This window comes from Petromyzon marinus, chromosome 56 (genome assembly GCF_048934315.1).
Source record: "Petromyzon marinus isolate PM22_M1 ecotype Great Lakes invasive population chromosome 56, UKy_Petmar_22M1.pri1.0, whole genome shotgun sequence".
In the NCBI taxonomy this organism is placed as follows: domain Eukaryota; kingdom Metazoa; phylum Chordata; class Hyperoartia; order Petromyzontiformes; family Petromyzontidae; genus Petromyzon; species Petromyzon marinus.
Window position 1 is genome coordinate 2946595 of NC_133722.1, and position 12849 is coordinate 2959443.

The 12849-nt window shown below is 55.3% G+C and overlaps 1 protein-coding gene across 1 annotated transcript in view; it reads left to right on the forward strand.

Annotated features, from left to right (window-relative positions):
* LOC116954647 (leucine-rich repeat flightless-interacting protein 2-like) overlaps positions 1-11917 on the forward strand; it is a 34229-nt gene extending 22312 nt beyond the window's left edge. Inside the window, 8 exon segments of the mRNA XM_076052456.1 lie at positions 832-924; positions 1551-1643; positions 3777-3869; positions 4068-4197; positions 7967-8016; positions 8238-8406; positions 8981-9060; positions 11692-11917. Of these exon segments, the coding sequence (XP_075908571.1) occupies positions 832-924; positions 1551-1643; positions 3777-3869; positions 4068-4197; positions 7967-8016; positions 8238-8406; positions 8981-9060; positions 11692-11907 (924 nt within the window). The 3' untranslated portion in view covers positions 11908-11917.
* The last annotated feature ends 932 nt before the right edge of the window (positions 11918-12849 follow it).

The following is a 12849-nucleotide window of genomic DNA, read 5'->3' on the forward strand; positions in this document are numbered from 1 at the left end:
TGTGTGTATGTGTGTGTGGTGTGCATGTGTGTATGTGTGTGTGGTGTGTGTGTGTGGTGTGTATGTGTGTGTGGTGTGTATGTCTGTGTGTGTGTGTGGTGTGTATGTCTGTATGTGTGTGTGGTGTGTATGTGTGTGTGGTGTGTATGTATGTGTGGTGTGTATGTGTGTGTATGTGTGTGTGGTGTGTATGTGTGTGTGGTGTGTATGTATGTGTGGTGTGTATGTGTGTGTATGTGTGTGTGGTGTGTATGTGTGTACGTGTGTGTGGTGTGTGTGTGTGTGTGGTGTGTGTTTGTGTGTACGTGTATGTGGTGTGTGTGTGTGTGTATGTGTGTGTGGTGTGTATGTGTGTGTGTGTATGTGTGTGTGTGTGTGGTGTGTATGTGTGTACGTGTGTGTGTGTGTGTGTGTGTGGTGTGTATGTGTGTGTGTGTGTGGTGTGTATGTGTGTACGTGTGTGTGTGTGTGTGTGTGGTGTGTTTGTGTGTACGTGTATGTGGTATGTGTGGTGTGTATGTGTGTGTGGTGTGTATGTGTGGTGTGTATGTGTGTACGTGTGTGTGGTGTGTGTTTGTGTGTATGTGGTGTGTGTGGTGTGTATGTGTGTGTGGTGTGTATGTGTGTGTGGTGTGTATGTGTGTGTGGTGTGTATGTGTGTGTGGTGTGTATGTGTGTACGTGTGTGTGTGTGTGTATGTATGTGTGTGTGTGGTGTGTACGTGTGTGTGGTATGTATGTGTGTGTGTGGTGTGTATGTGTGTGTGGTGTGTATGTGTGTACGTGTGTGTGGTGTGTGTGTGTATTGTATGTGCGGTGTGCACCATTTCAGGAGGTGGAGCGCCACAGGCAGGCCTGTTCTATCCTGGAGCACAAGTCTACGCAGCTCCAGGCCGCACTGGCTCAGAGGGAACAGCTCATCGAGGTGAGCAGTGCTCACCTGGCACCCCTCACCTGCTGCTGCTGCTGCTGCTGCTGCCATCAGCACTTGCAGCAGGCCCCGCTCGGGTTCCCCGCACCGCCCCGGGGGTTCCCCACGCGGCTCCACAGCCCCTCGGCGGTGTCGGCCCGGAGCGCTCCTTCCCCCGGACCCCCTCCGCCTTCTCGTTGGCCGGCGCTCATCGTCTAACCTTCCGATTCTCTCTCCTTGTCCTCCCCCTCCCCCCCCCTCCTCGTTTCTCTGCTCCCCCTGCCCGCGTTGCTGTGTCCACTCCGCTGCCCACGTCCTCCGTTTGTCTCCAACTGTCCCTCCGCTCTCTGTTGCCGTTTCCCTTCCGTTCCCTCCATCCCCTTCGGGGACCCCTCTCCGTCGCCGCCCGTTACCACTGCCGCTGCCGTGCCATACGAACCTCGCTCATGTTGCCGCCGCCAATCCTCCGCTCGCTCGCTCGCTCGCTCGCTCACTCACTTGGTCGCTCGTTCAATTGCTCGCTTGTTCAATCGCTCACTCAATTTATTGTTTGCTCCATCAATCGCTTGCTCGATCAATAAACCACTCGCTCGACCAATAAACCACTCGTTCGATCAATAAACCACTCGCTCGCCCATCAGGAAAATGCGCGTCTCCACGCCCGCGAGTGCGAGCTCGGCAAGGAGGTGTTGGATCTGCAGGAGACCGTGGGCTGGAAGGACAAGAAGATAGCGGTATGGCGACACGGCCGGGGTTAGGGTTCACAGTTAGAGGTTAGGGTTCACAGTTAGAGGTTAGGGTTCACAGTTAGAGGTTAGGGTTCACAGTTAGAGGTTAGGGTTCACAGTTAGAGGTTAGGGTTCACAGTTAGAGGTTACGGTTCACAGTTAGAGGTTACGGTTCACAGTTAGAGGTTAGGGTTCACAGTTAGAGGTTAGGGTTCACAGTTAGAGGTTAGGGTTCACAGTTAGAGGTTAGGGTTCACAGTTAGAGGTTAGGGTTCACAGTTAGAGGTTAGGGTTCACAGTTAGAGGTTAGGGTTCACAGTTAGAGGTTACGGTTCACAGTTAGAGGTTACGGTTCACAGTTAGAGGTTAGGGTTCACAGTTAGAGGTTAGGGTTCACAGTTAGAGGTTAGGGTTCACAGTTAGAGGTTAGGGTTCACAGTTAGAGGTTAGGGTTCACAGTTAGAGGTTAGGGTTCACAGTTAGAGGTTACGGTTCACAGTTAGAGGTTACGGTTCACAGTTAGAGGTTAGGGTTCACAGTTAGAGGTTAGGGTTCACAGTTAGAGGTTAGGGTTCACAGTTAGAGGTTAGGGTTCACAGTTAGAGGTTAGGGTTCACAGTTAGAGGTTAGGGTTCACAGTTAGAGGTTAGGGTTCACAGTTAGAGGTTAGGGTTCACAGTTAGAGGTTACGGTTCACAGTTAGAGGTTAGGGTTCACAGTTAGAGGTTAGGGTTCACAGTTAGAGGTTAGGGTTCACAGTTAGAGGTTAGGGTTCACAGTTAGAGGTTAGGGTTCACAGTTAGAGGTTAGGGTTCACAGTTAGAGGTTAGGTTTCACAGTTAGAGGTTAGGTTTCACAGTTAGAGGTTAGGGTTCACAGTTAGAGGTTAGGGTTCACAGTTAGAGGTTAGGGTTCACAGTTAGAGGTTAGGGTTCACAGTTAGAGGTTAGGGTTCACAGTTAGAGGTTAGGGTTCACAGTTAGAGGTTAGGGTTCACAGTTAGAGGTTAGGGTTCACAGTTAGAGGTTAGGGTTCACAGTTAGAGGTTAGGGTTCACAGTTAGAAGTTAGGGTTCACAGTTAGAGGTTAGGTTTCACAGTTAGAGGTTAGGTTTCACAGTTAGAGGTTAGGGTTCACAGTTAGAGGTTAGGGTTCACAGTTAGAGGTTAGGGTTCACAGTTAGAGGTTAGGGTTCACAGTTAGAGGTTAGGGTTCACAGTTAGAGGTTAGGGTTCACAGTTAGAGGTTAGGGTTCACAGAGGTTAGGGTTCACAGTTAGAGGTTAGGGTTCACAGTTAGAGGTTAGGGTTCACAGTTAGAGGTTAGGGTTCACAGTTAGAGGTTAGGGTTCACAGTTAGAGGTTAGGGTTCACAGTTAGAGGTAAGGGTTCACAGTTAGAGGTTAGGGTTCACAGAGGTTAGGGTTCACAGTTAGAGAGGTTAGGGTTTTGGGTTCAAAGTTTGGTTTAGGGTGAGAGTTTTGGAGTTAGGGTTTGGGTGAGGGTTAGACGTTAGGGTTTATGGTTGTGGGTTATGGTTAGGGGGTAAGGGCTAGGTTATTAGGGTTTAGCAAGTAGGGTTAGGCGGTGAGGGTTAGAGGGTGCCGGGTTATAGTTTAGGAGTTACGGTTTGGCATTAGAGTGCAGGGTTGGTTCTGGATTATGGGTTTGGGTGAGGGGTTGGCGTGCGCGGTTGGGGCGTGGGGTTGGGGTGCGGGATGGGGATACAAGTTTGGGGTGTGAGGTTAGCGTGGGGGATGGGGGTTATGGGGTGTGAGGTTGGGGTGTGGGGTGTGAGGTTGGGGTGCGGGGTTAGCATGGGGGGTTAGGGTGCGGGATTGGGGTGTGAGGTTGTGATCACGTGTATATCGACTGCTCTTCTCACCCCGTCTCTTGGATGGAGTTCTCCGTGCACTGACCTCACTCTTCTCTCCCGTCGCCCGTGTGTGACCGCCCCTCCTCTCCCGCTTTCCTTATCTCCGTTATCTCTCTCCCGCCGGTCTTTCCATCTGGCTATCTGTCCGCCCGTTTGTACCATTGAATCCGTCCGGCTGTCCGTCCGTTTGTCCGTCTGCCTATCCCTTCGTCCATCTGTCCTTCCGCCCGTCCGTCCTTCCTTCCGTGGCGGGCCTGCTGCCAGGCCCTGGAGAGGCACAAGGCCTACTGTGATAGCCTAAGAGCGGAGAGAGATGAGCCGGGAGCTGAGGTTTGCCGTCCGCTCCACGGGATTCAGGTACGGTCGCCGCTGCCGCCGCCACCACCAGCAGAAACACCGAATACGCGTGTGGGGGTGGTGCCGGCCACCCACCCCCCCTCGTGTGCCGTGCCGGCCTTCATAGGTGCTGCTCGCTAACGGCACTTGCCCCAACAGTCTGTTAAGGGCTACACGGGGGATCTATTTCTGGGTGTGTGCGTGCGTGCGTGCGTGTAGAGGCACGGGCTGGCCGTGGTGCAGGGCTCCGTGTGTAACGGGGAGCGGGAGGAGACGGGGGCGGCGCCGCTCGCGCTGGTGTCACGGACGTCGGCGCGGATCCTGGACGCGCTGGGAGACGGGCCCCTGGGTACGACCCCGGCACACGGTGCACGTCCACGGCGCACCCTGCACATCCACGGCACACTCTGCGCGTCCACGGTGCACGTCCACGGCACAGCCTGCACGTCTGGATGTCCACCCCCCTAGTGGCGCTTGTGACGTCCGTAGATCTTTTTAAAATCTATATTGAAAACTTATTTCTTGATGAAACTCATTTCTTGATAAAACTAATTTCTTGATAAAAACTCACCTCCGGTTAGCACTGTTGGCTACGTACGGTGGTGTGAAAGAAGTTCAACATACGTACATACACGGAGCAGGGTCTGTTTTCACAGGGGGCGGGGAGAGGTGGAGGGATTCAGAGTGTGGGTGGCCACACAAAGGTCATGTGATTTAGCGGTGACTTGATCTGTTTTATATTCGTATGTGGCCATGACCACCGACTGGTGTCGTCTTAATAATCACTGTCAGTGTGCCAGTGGTTGGCAGACTTAAAACTGAAGGTTCTTATCATGAGGGAGACCGCTTAATTCCTGTCGCAGCCTCGTTAGCATTTCCGTCAGTACACAGCCAAGCAGACACAAGCACTTCCTCTAACCCTTACTACACTATCCAAGCAGACCTTTAGCCCCAACCCTTACTACACTAGCCAACTAGACACTAGCCCTAACCCTTACTACACTAGCCATCTAGACACTAGCCCTAACCCTTACTACACTAGCCATCTAGCCACTAGCCCTAACCCTAACTACACTAACCAACTAGACACTAGCCCTAACTGTTCCTACACTAACCAACTAGACACTAGCCCTAACCCTAACTACACTAGCCATCTAGACACTAGCCCTAACCTTTACTACACAAGCCATCTAGACACTAGCCCTAACACTTACTACACTAGCCATCTAGACACTAGCCCTAACCCTTACTACACTAGCCAACTAGACACTAGCCCTAACCCTTACTACACTAGCCATCTAGACACTAGCCCTAACCCTTACTACACTAGCCAACTAGACACTAGCCCTAACCCTTACTACACTAGCCATCTAGACACTAGCCCTAACCCAACTACACTAGCCAACTAGACACTAGCCCTAACCCTTACTACACTAGCCATCTAGACACTAGCCCTAACCCTAACTACACTAGCCATCTAGACACTAGCCCTAACCCTAGCCACACTAGCCATCTAGACACTAGCCCTAACTACACTAGCCAACTAGACACTAGCCCTAACCCTAACTACACTAGCCATCTAGACACTAGCCCTAACCCTAACTACACTAGCCAACTAGACACTAGCCCTAACCCTAACTACACTAGCCATCTAGACACTAGCCCTAACCCTAACTACACTAGCCAACTAGACACTAGCCCTAACCCTTACTACACTAGCCAACTAGACACTAGCCCTAACCTTTACACTAGCCATCTAGACACTAGCCCTAACCCTTACTCCACTAGCCATCTAGACACTAGCCCTAACCCTAACTACACTAGCCAACTAGACACTAGCCCTAACCCTTACTACACTAGCCATGTAGACACTAGCCCTAACCCTTACTCCACTAGCCAACTAGACACTAGCCCTAACCCTAACTACACTAGCCAACTAGACACTAGCCCTAACCCTAACTACATTAGCCAACTAGACACTAGCCCTAACCCTTACTGCACTAGCCATCTAGACACTAGCCCAACCCTAACTTCACTAGTCATCTAGACACTAGCCCTAACCCTTACTACACTAGCCATCTAGACACTAGCCCTAACCCTAGCCACACTAGCCATCTAGACACTAGCCCTTACCCTAACTACACTAGCCATCTAGACACTAGCCCTAACCCTTACTACACTAGCCATCTAGACACTAGCCCTAACCCTTACTACACTAGCTATCTAGACACTAGCCCTAACCCTTACTACACTAGCCATTTAGACACTAGCCCTAACCCTAACTACACTAGCCAACTAGACACTAGCCCTAACCCTAGCCACACTAGCCATCTAGACACTAGCCCTAACCCTTACTACACTAGCCATCTAGACACTAGCCCTAACCCTTACTACACTAGCCAACTAGACACTAGCCCTAACCCTTACTACACTAGCCATCTAGACACTAGCCCTAACCCTTACTACACTAGCCAACTAGACACTAGCCCTAACCCCTACTACACTAGCCATCTAGACACTAGCCCTAACCCTTACTACACTAGCCATCTAGACACTAGCCCTAACCCTTACTACACTAGCCAACTAGACACTAGCCCTAACCCTTACTACACTAGCCATCTAGACACTAGCCCTAACCCTTACTACACTAGCCAACTAGACACTAGCCCTAACCCTTACTACACTAGCCATCTAGACACTAGCCCTAACCCTTACTACACTAGCCAACTAGACACTAGCCCTAACCCCTACTACACTAGCCATCTAGACACTAGCCCTAACCCTTACTACACTAGCCATCTAGACACTAGCCCTAACCCTTACTACACTAGCCAACTAGACACTAGCCCTAACCCTTACTACACTAACCATCTAGACACTAGCCCTAACCCTAACTACACTAGCCAACTAGACACTAGCCCTAACTCTAGCCACACTAGCCATCTAGACACTAGCCCTAACCCTTACTACACTAGCCATCTAGACACTAGCCCTAACCCTAACTACACTAGCCATCTAGACACTAGCCCTAACCCTAACTACACTAGCCATCTAGACACTAGCCCTAACCCTTACTACACTAGCCATCTAGACACTAGCCCTAACCCTAACTACACTAGCCAACTAGACACTAGCCCTAACCCTAACTACACTAGCCATCTAGACACTAGCCCTAACCCTAACTACACTAGCCATCTAGACACTAGCCCTAACCCTTACTACACTAGCCATCTAGACACTAGCCCTAACCCTAACTACACTAGCCATCTAGACACTAGCCCTAACCCTTACTACACTAGCCATCTAGACACTAGCCCTAACCCTAACTACACTAGCCATCTAGACACTAGCCCTAACCCTAACTACACTTGCCATCTAGACACTAGCCCTAACCCTAACTACACTAGCCATCTAGACACTAGCCCTAACCCTTACTACACTAGCCATCTAGACACTAGCCCTAACCCTAACTACACTAGCCATCTAGACACTAGCCCTAACCCTAACTAGACTAGCCATCTAGACACTAGCCCTAACCCTTACTACACTAGCCAACTAGACACTAGCCCTAACCCTTACTCCACTAGCCAACTAGACACTAGCCCTAACCCTTACTACACTAGCCATCTAGACACTAGCCCTAACCCTTACTACACTAGCCATCTAGACACTAGCCCTAACCCTTACTACACTAGCCAACTAGACACTAGCCCTAACCCTAACTACACTAGCCAACTAGACACTAGCCCTAACCCTTACTACACTAGCCACATGTAACTCTAGCCACGCGTACATAGTGGAACCCGTCGAATGAGCATCGAGGTATCGGCGCTCGTCTCCTGTTCACATCACTGCACAGCCAGTGGCGGAAATTCCACATTCCTATGGCGGGAGGGAGCCTTTCCACAAGACAACCGCTGTTGACTTTCCCTACCACCCCCCCTCCCCCACAAACTGGCGACCTGCTGATGTGGCGACGCTCACTTCAACCGGCCTGTCCGTGGGGGGGGGAGGGGGGGCTGCACCAGTAGGGGGGGCTGCACCAGTAGGGGGGGCTGCACCAGTAGGGGGCGCCATGTCTCTTATTGTTCTCTGTCCCATTGGTTCTGTCTGTGCAGACGTGAGGCTCACGAAACTGACGGACGAGAGGGACGGACTGGAGGAGCAGGTAACCGCCACACCCTGGCGGCGGGCACCTTCATTGACCCCTCGCACCTCCCTCATCGGACCCCCTGCACTGACCCCCTGCACTGACCCCCTGCGCTGACCCCCTGTGGACCCCCTGCGCTGACCCCCCGTGGACCCCCTGCACTGACCCCCTGCGCTGACCCCCTGTCGACACCCTGCACCCCCCCCCTCGACCCCCCCCCTCGACCCCCCCCCCCGTAGGTGCGGAGGCTGAAGTCGGAGCTGGAAGCGGAGCGTCAGAAGGGGGGCGGCGTGCGGGGGGGCGAGGTGGGGGGCCCCGGCGTGGGGGGGGGCGGCGAGGCGGGGGCCCCCGACGGCGTCACCGGCGCCGGCACCGGTGACGCCGCCGTCCACGTCGCCGAGATGCAGAGTGAGGGAGGCTCACAATGGCCGTGTCGCGGGTCACGGGGTCGACGCTTGGCAGGTCACGGGTTCACGGTTCCAGACCTGCAGTTGGGTGGCCGTCTCTCACTCGTGTACAGCTCCACTGCTGGATGAGTCCCCGCCCCATACTGTTCCTGATTGGACGGCACTGCAATCCTGCTGCTGCTGCTGCTGCTGTGATATCTGGGAAGGAGCACCGCTCGGTTGCTTCCTCGCTGCTGCACGCGATGGAATTCCGAGCGTAGCAGCGGTCGGGGTGATTTGATGATCCGGCCGCTCGCCGAGTCACTCCAGGTGCTCGCTCGCCGGCAGTCAGTCGTCTCCTTGCAACTCTTCTGTTGCTACTACTACCACCGCCACGGGAACTGTTCCGTGGTGATCTTCACTCGTTGATTCCGGGCACTGACTGCTTTTGTCTAAACCGCCGCGGCCGCCACACTTTGAGCGTGTCACGAATTCTAAAGGATGATTACTCTTTATAATTATCGTCATTGTTCACCGGGCTCCTCTTGCGCGACGTGTTGTGACGTGCGTGTGTGCGTGTCGGTCCGTCGCGACAGGGGAGGCGCAGCGCCAAGTGAGCGAGCTCAAGTTCAAGGTGGCCAAGGCGGAGCAGGAGAAGGCGGCGCTCGAGCAGAACGTGAGGGCGGCGCCCGCGATCGCACCGCCGGTGCTGCTGCTGCTGCTGCCGCTGGTGGCGCTGCTGGTGGAGCTAGTGGTGGAGCTGCTGGTGGAGCTGGTAGTGGCGCTGCTGGTGGTGGCGCTGCTGCTGGTGGCGCTGCTGGTAGCGCTGCTGGTGGTGGTACTGGTGGTGGCGCTGGTGCTGGTGGTGCGGCTGGTGATGGTGCTGGTGGTGGTGCTGGTGGTGGCGCTGGTGGTGGCGCTGCTGGTGGCGCTGCTGGTGGAGCTGGTGGTGGCGCTGGTGGTGGTGCTGGTGGTGGTGGTGGTGCTGGTGCTGGTGGTGTGGCTGGTGATGGTGCTGGTGGTGCTACTGATAGTGGTGGTACTGCTGGAGTGGCTGGTGGTGGTCGTTTGGTCTGAGCTGCCGCTGCTGGCTCCGCTAACTCTCGATTGCACTGTCATTGCTCGCGTTACCACAAACACCACTACCACCACGATCATCACTACCACCACTACCACCACGATCACCACTACCACCACTACCACCACTACCACCACGATCATCACTACCAATACTACCACCACGATCATCACTACCACCACTACCACCACGATCACCACTACCACCACTACCACCACGATCATCACTACCACCACTACCACCACGATCATCACTACCACCACTACCACCACGATCACCACTACCACCACTACCACCACGATCATCACTACCACCACTACCACCACGATCACCACTACCACCACTACCACCACGATCATCACTATCACCACTACCACCACGATCACCACTACCACCACTACCACCACGATCATCACTATCACCACTACCACCACAAACACCACTACCACCACGATAATCACTACCACCACTACCACCACGATCACCACTACCATCACTACCACCACGATCATCACTATCACCACTACCACCACGATCATCACTATCACCACTACCACCACGATCATCACTATCACCACTACCACCACGATCATCACTATCACCACTACCACCACGATCATCACTACCACCACTACCACCACGATCATCACTATCACCACTACCACCACGATCATCACTATCACCACTACCACCACGATCATCACTATCACCACTACCACCACGATCATCACTACCACCACTACCACCACGATCATCACTATCACCACTACCACCACGATCATCACTATCACCACTACCACCACGATCATCACTATCACCACTACCACCACGATCATCACTACCACCACTACCACCACGATCACCACTACCACCACTACCACCACTACCACTACGATCATCACTACCACCACTACCACCACAAACACCACTACCATCACTACCACCACAAACACCATTACCACCACTACCACCACGATCATCACTATCACCACTACCACCACGATCATCACTATCACCACTATCACCACTACCACCACAAACACCACTACCACCACGATCATCACTACCACCTCTACCACCACGATCATCACTATCACCACTACCACCACAAACACCACTACCACCACTACCACCACTACCACCACTACCAATACTACCACCACAATCATCACTATCACCACTACCACCACGATCATCACTACCACCACGATCATCACTACCACCACTACCACCACGATCACCACTACCACCACTACCACCACTACCACCACAATCACCACTACCACCACAAACACCACTACCACCACAAACACCACTACCACCACAAACACCACTACCACCACAAACACCACTACCACCACGATCATCACTACCACCACGATCATCACTTCCACCACTACCACCACAAACACCACTACCATCACTACCACCACAAACACCATTACCACCACTACCACCACGATCATCACTATCACCACTACCACCACGATCATCACTATCACCACTATCACCACTACCACCACTACCACCACTACCACCACGATCATCACTACCACCACGATCATCACTTCCACCACTACCACCACAAACACCACTACCATCACTACCACCACAAACACCATTACCACCACTACCACCACGATCATCACTATCACCACTACCACCACGATCATCACTATCACCACTATCACCACTACCACCACAAACACCACTACCACCACGATCATCACTACCACCTCTACCACCACGATCATCACTATCACCACTACCACCACAAACACCACTACCACCACTACCACCACTACCAATACTACCACCACAATCATCACTATCACCACTACCACCACGATCATCACTACCACCACGATCATCACTACCACCACTACCACCACGATAATCACTATCACCACCATTACCACCACTACCACCACGATCATCACTATCACCATCTCCGCAACTGCTAACACCACCCTCGCCACCAACACCACCACTACCGCTGCCATCGTCACCATCACCACCTTCACCATCACCACCATCATCACCATCACCACCTTCATCACCACCATCATCACCATCACCACCATCACCACCATCATCACCATCCCCGCATGCGGCACTGCCACCACCAGCCGCTATCTCCACCGCCCCAACCGCTACCGCCACCCCCACCTCTGCCACCATTCCCTCTCTCCCCTCCCCCCCCCCCCCCCCCGCCCCCCACGAGTGCAGGTGCTGCGTCTGGAGGCACAGGCGTTGCGTCTGCGGGGGGCCGCCGAGGGCTGGGAGCGCACCGAGGACGAGCTGAAGGCGGAGCGGCGCCGCCTGCAGAGGGAGCTGCGGGCCGCCCTCGACCGCCTCGACGAGCTGCAGCTCACCAACGGGCACCTCGTGCGGCGCCTCGAGAAGATGAAGGCCAACCGCTCCGCCCTGCTCAGCCAGCAGTAGCACGCGCGGGGGGGGGGGGCGGGGGGAGGTAGAGCACGGGGGGGGGCGGGGCTGGTACGTCGGTGCGGGGGGGAGGGGTTCCGAGAAACCGCTCGTCCCCCTACCCCGCCTCGGTGGACGGGGGAGCAGCGGGAGAAAGGGGGCCACGGGGAACGTGGGGGCCACGGGGAACGTGGGGGCCACGGGGAACGTGGGGGCCACGGGGCACGTGGGGGCCACGGGGCACGTGGGGGCCACGGGGAACGTGGGGGCCACGGGGTACGTGGCGGCCACGGGGAACGTGGGGGCCACGGGGAACGTGGGGGCCACGGGGCACGTGGGGGCCACGGGGAACGTGGGGGCCACGGGGCACGTGGGGGCCACGGGGAACGTGGGGGCCACGGGGAACGTGGGGGCCACGGGGCACGTGGGGGCCACGGGGAACGTGGGGGCCACGGGGAACGTGGGGGCCACGGGGAACGTGGGGGCCACGGGGAACGTGGGGGCCACGGGGAACGTGGGGGCCACGGGGAACGTGGGGGCCACGGGGAACGTGGGGGCCACGGGGAACGTGGGGGCCACGGGGAACGTGGGGGCCACGGGGAACGTGGGGGCCACGGGGAACGTGGGGGCCACGGGGAACGTGGGGGCCACGGGGAACGTGGGGGCCGCACGGTTGTGGGTCTGAGAGACCGCTCGTCCAGCGGTGGCGGGGGGTTACGGGGGGGGGGGGCTGGAGGGGCGGCGGGGTGGGTGTGACTCGCCACTTGCTGCAGGGGGACCCAAAAACCCTTCAGGGGGTGACCTCATCCAGCAGGGCTGGGGAGCTGGGGCGGGGGGGCGGCGGTGAGGGGGGGGGGGGGGGTGGACCAGGCCTGTGGAGGCCTGTGGGAGTGCTTCCGCTCGTCCAGCGGTGGAGATGAAGTGGAGGGAGGCCCCAAAGCTGGCTGGCAGCAGCCTTGG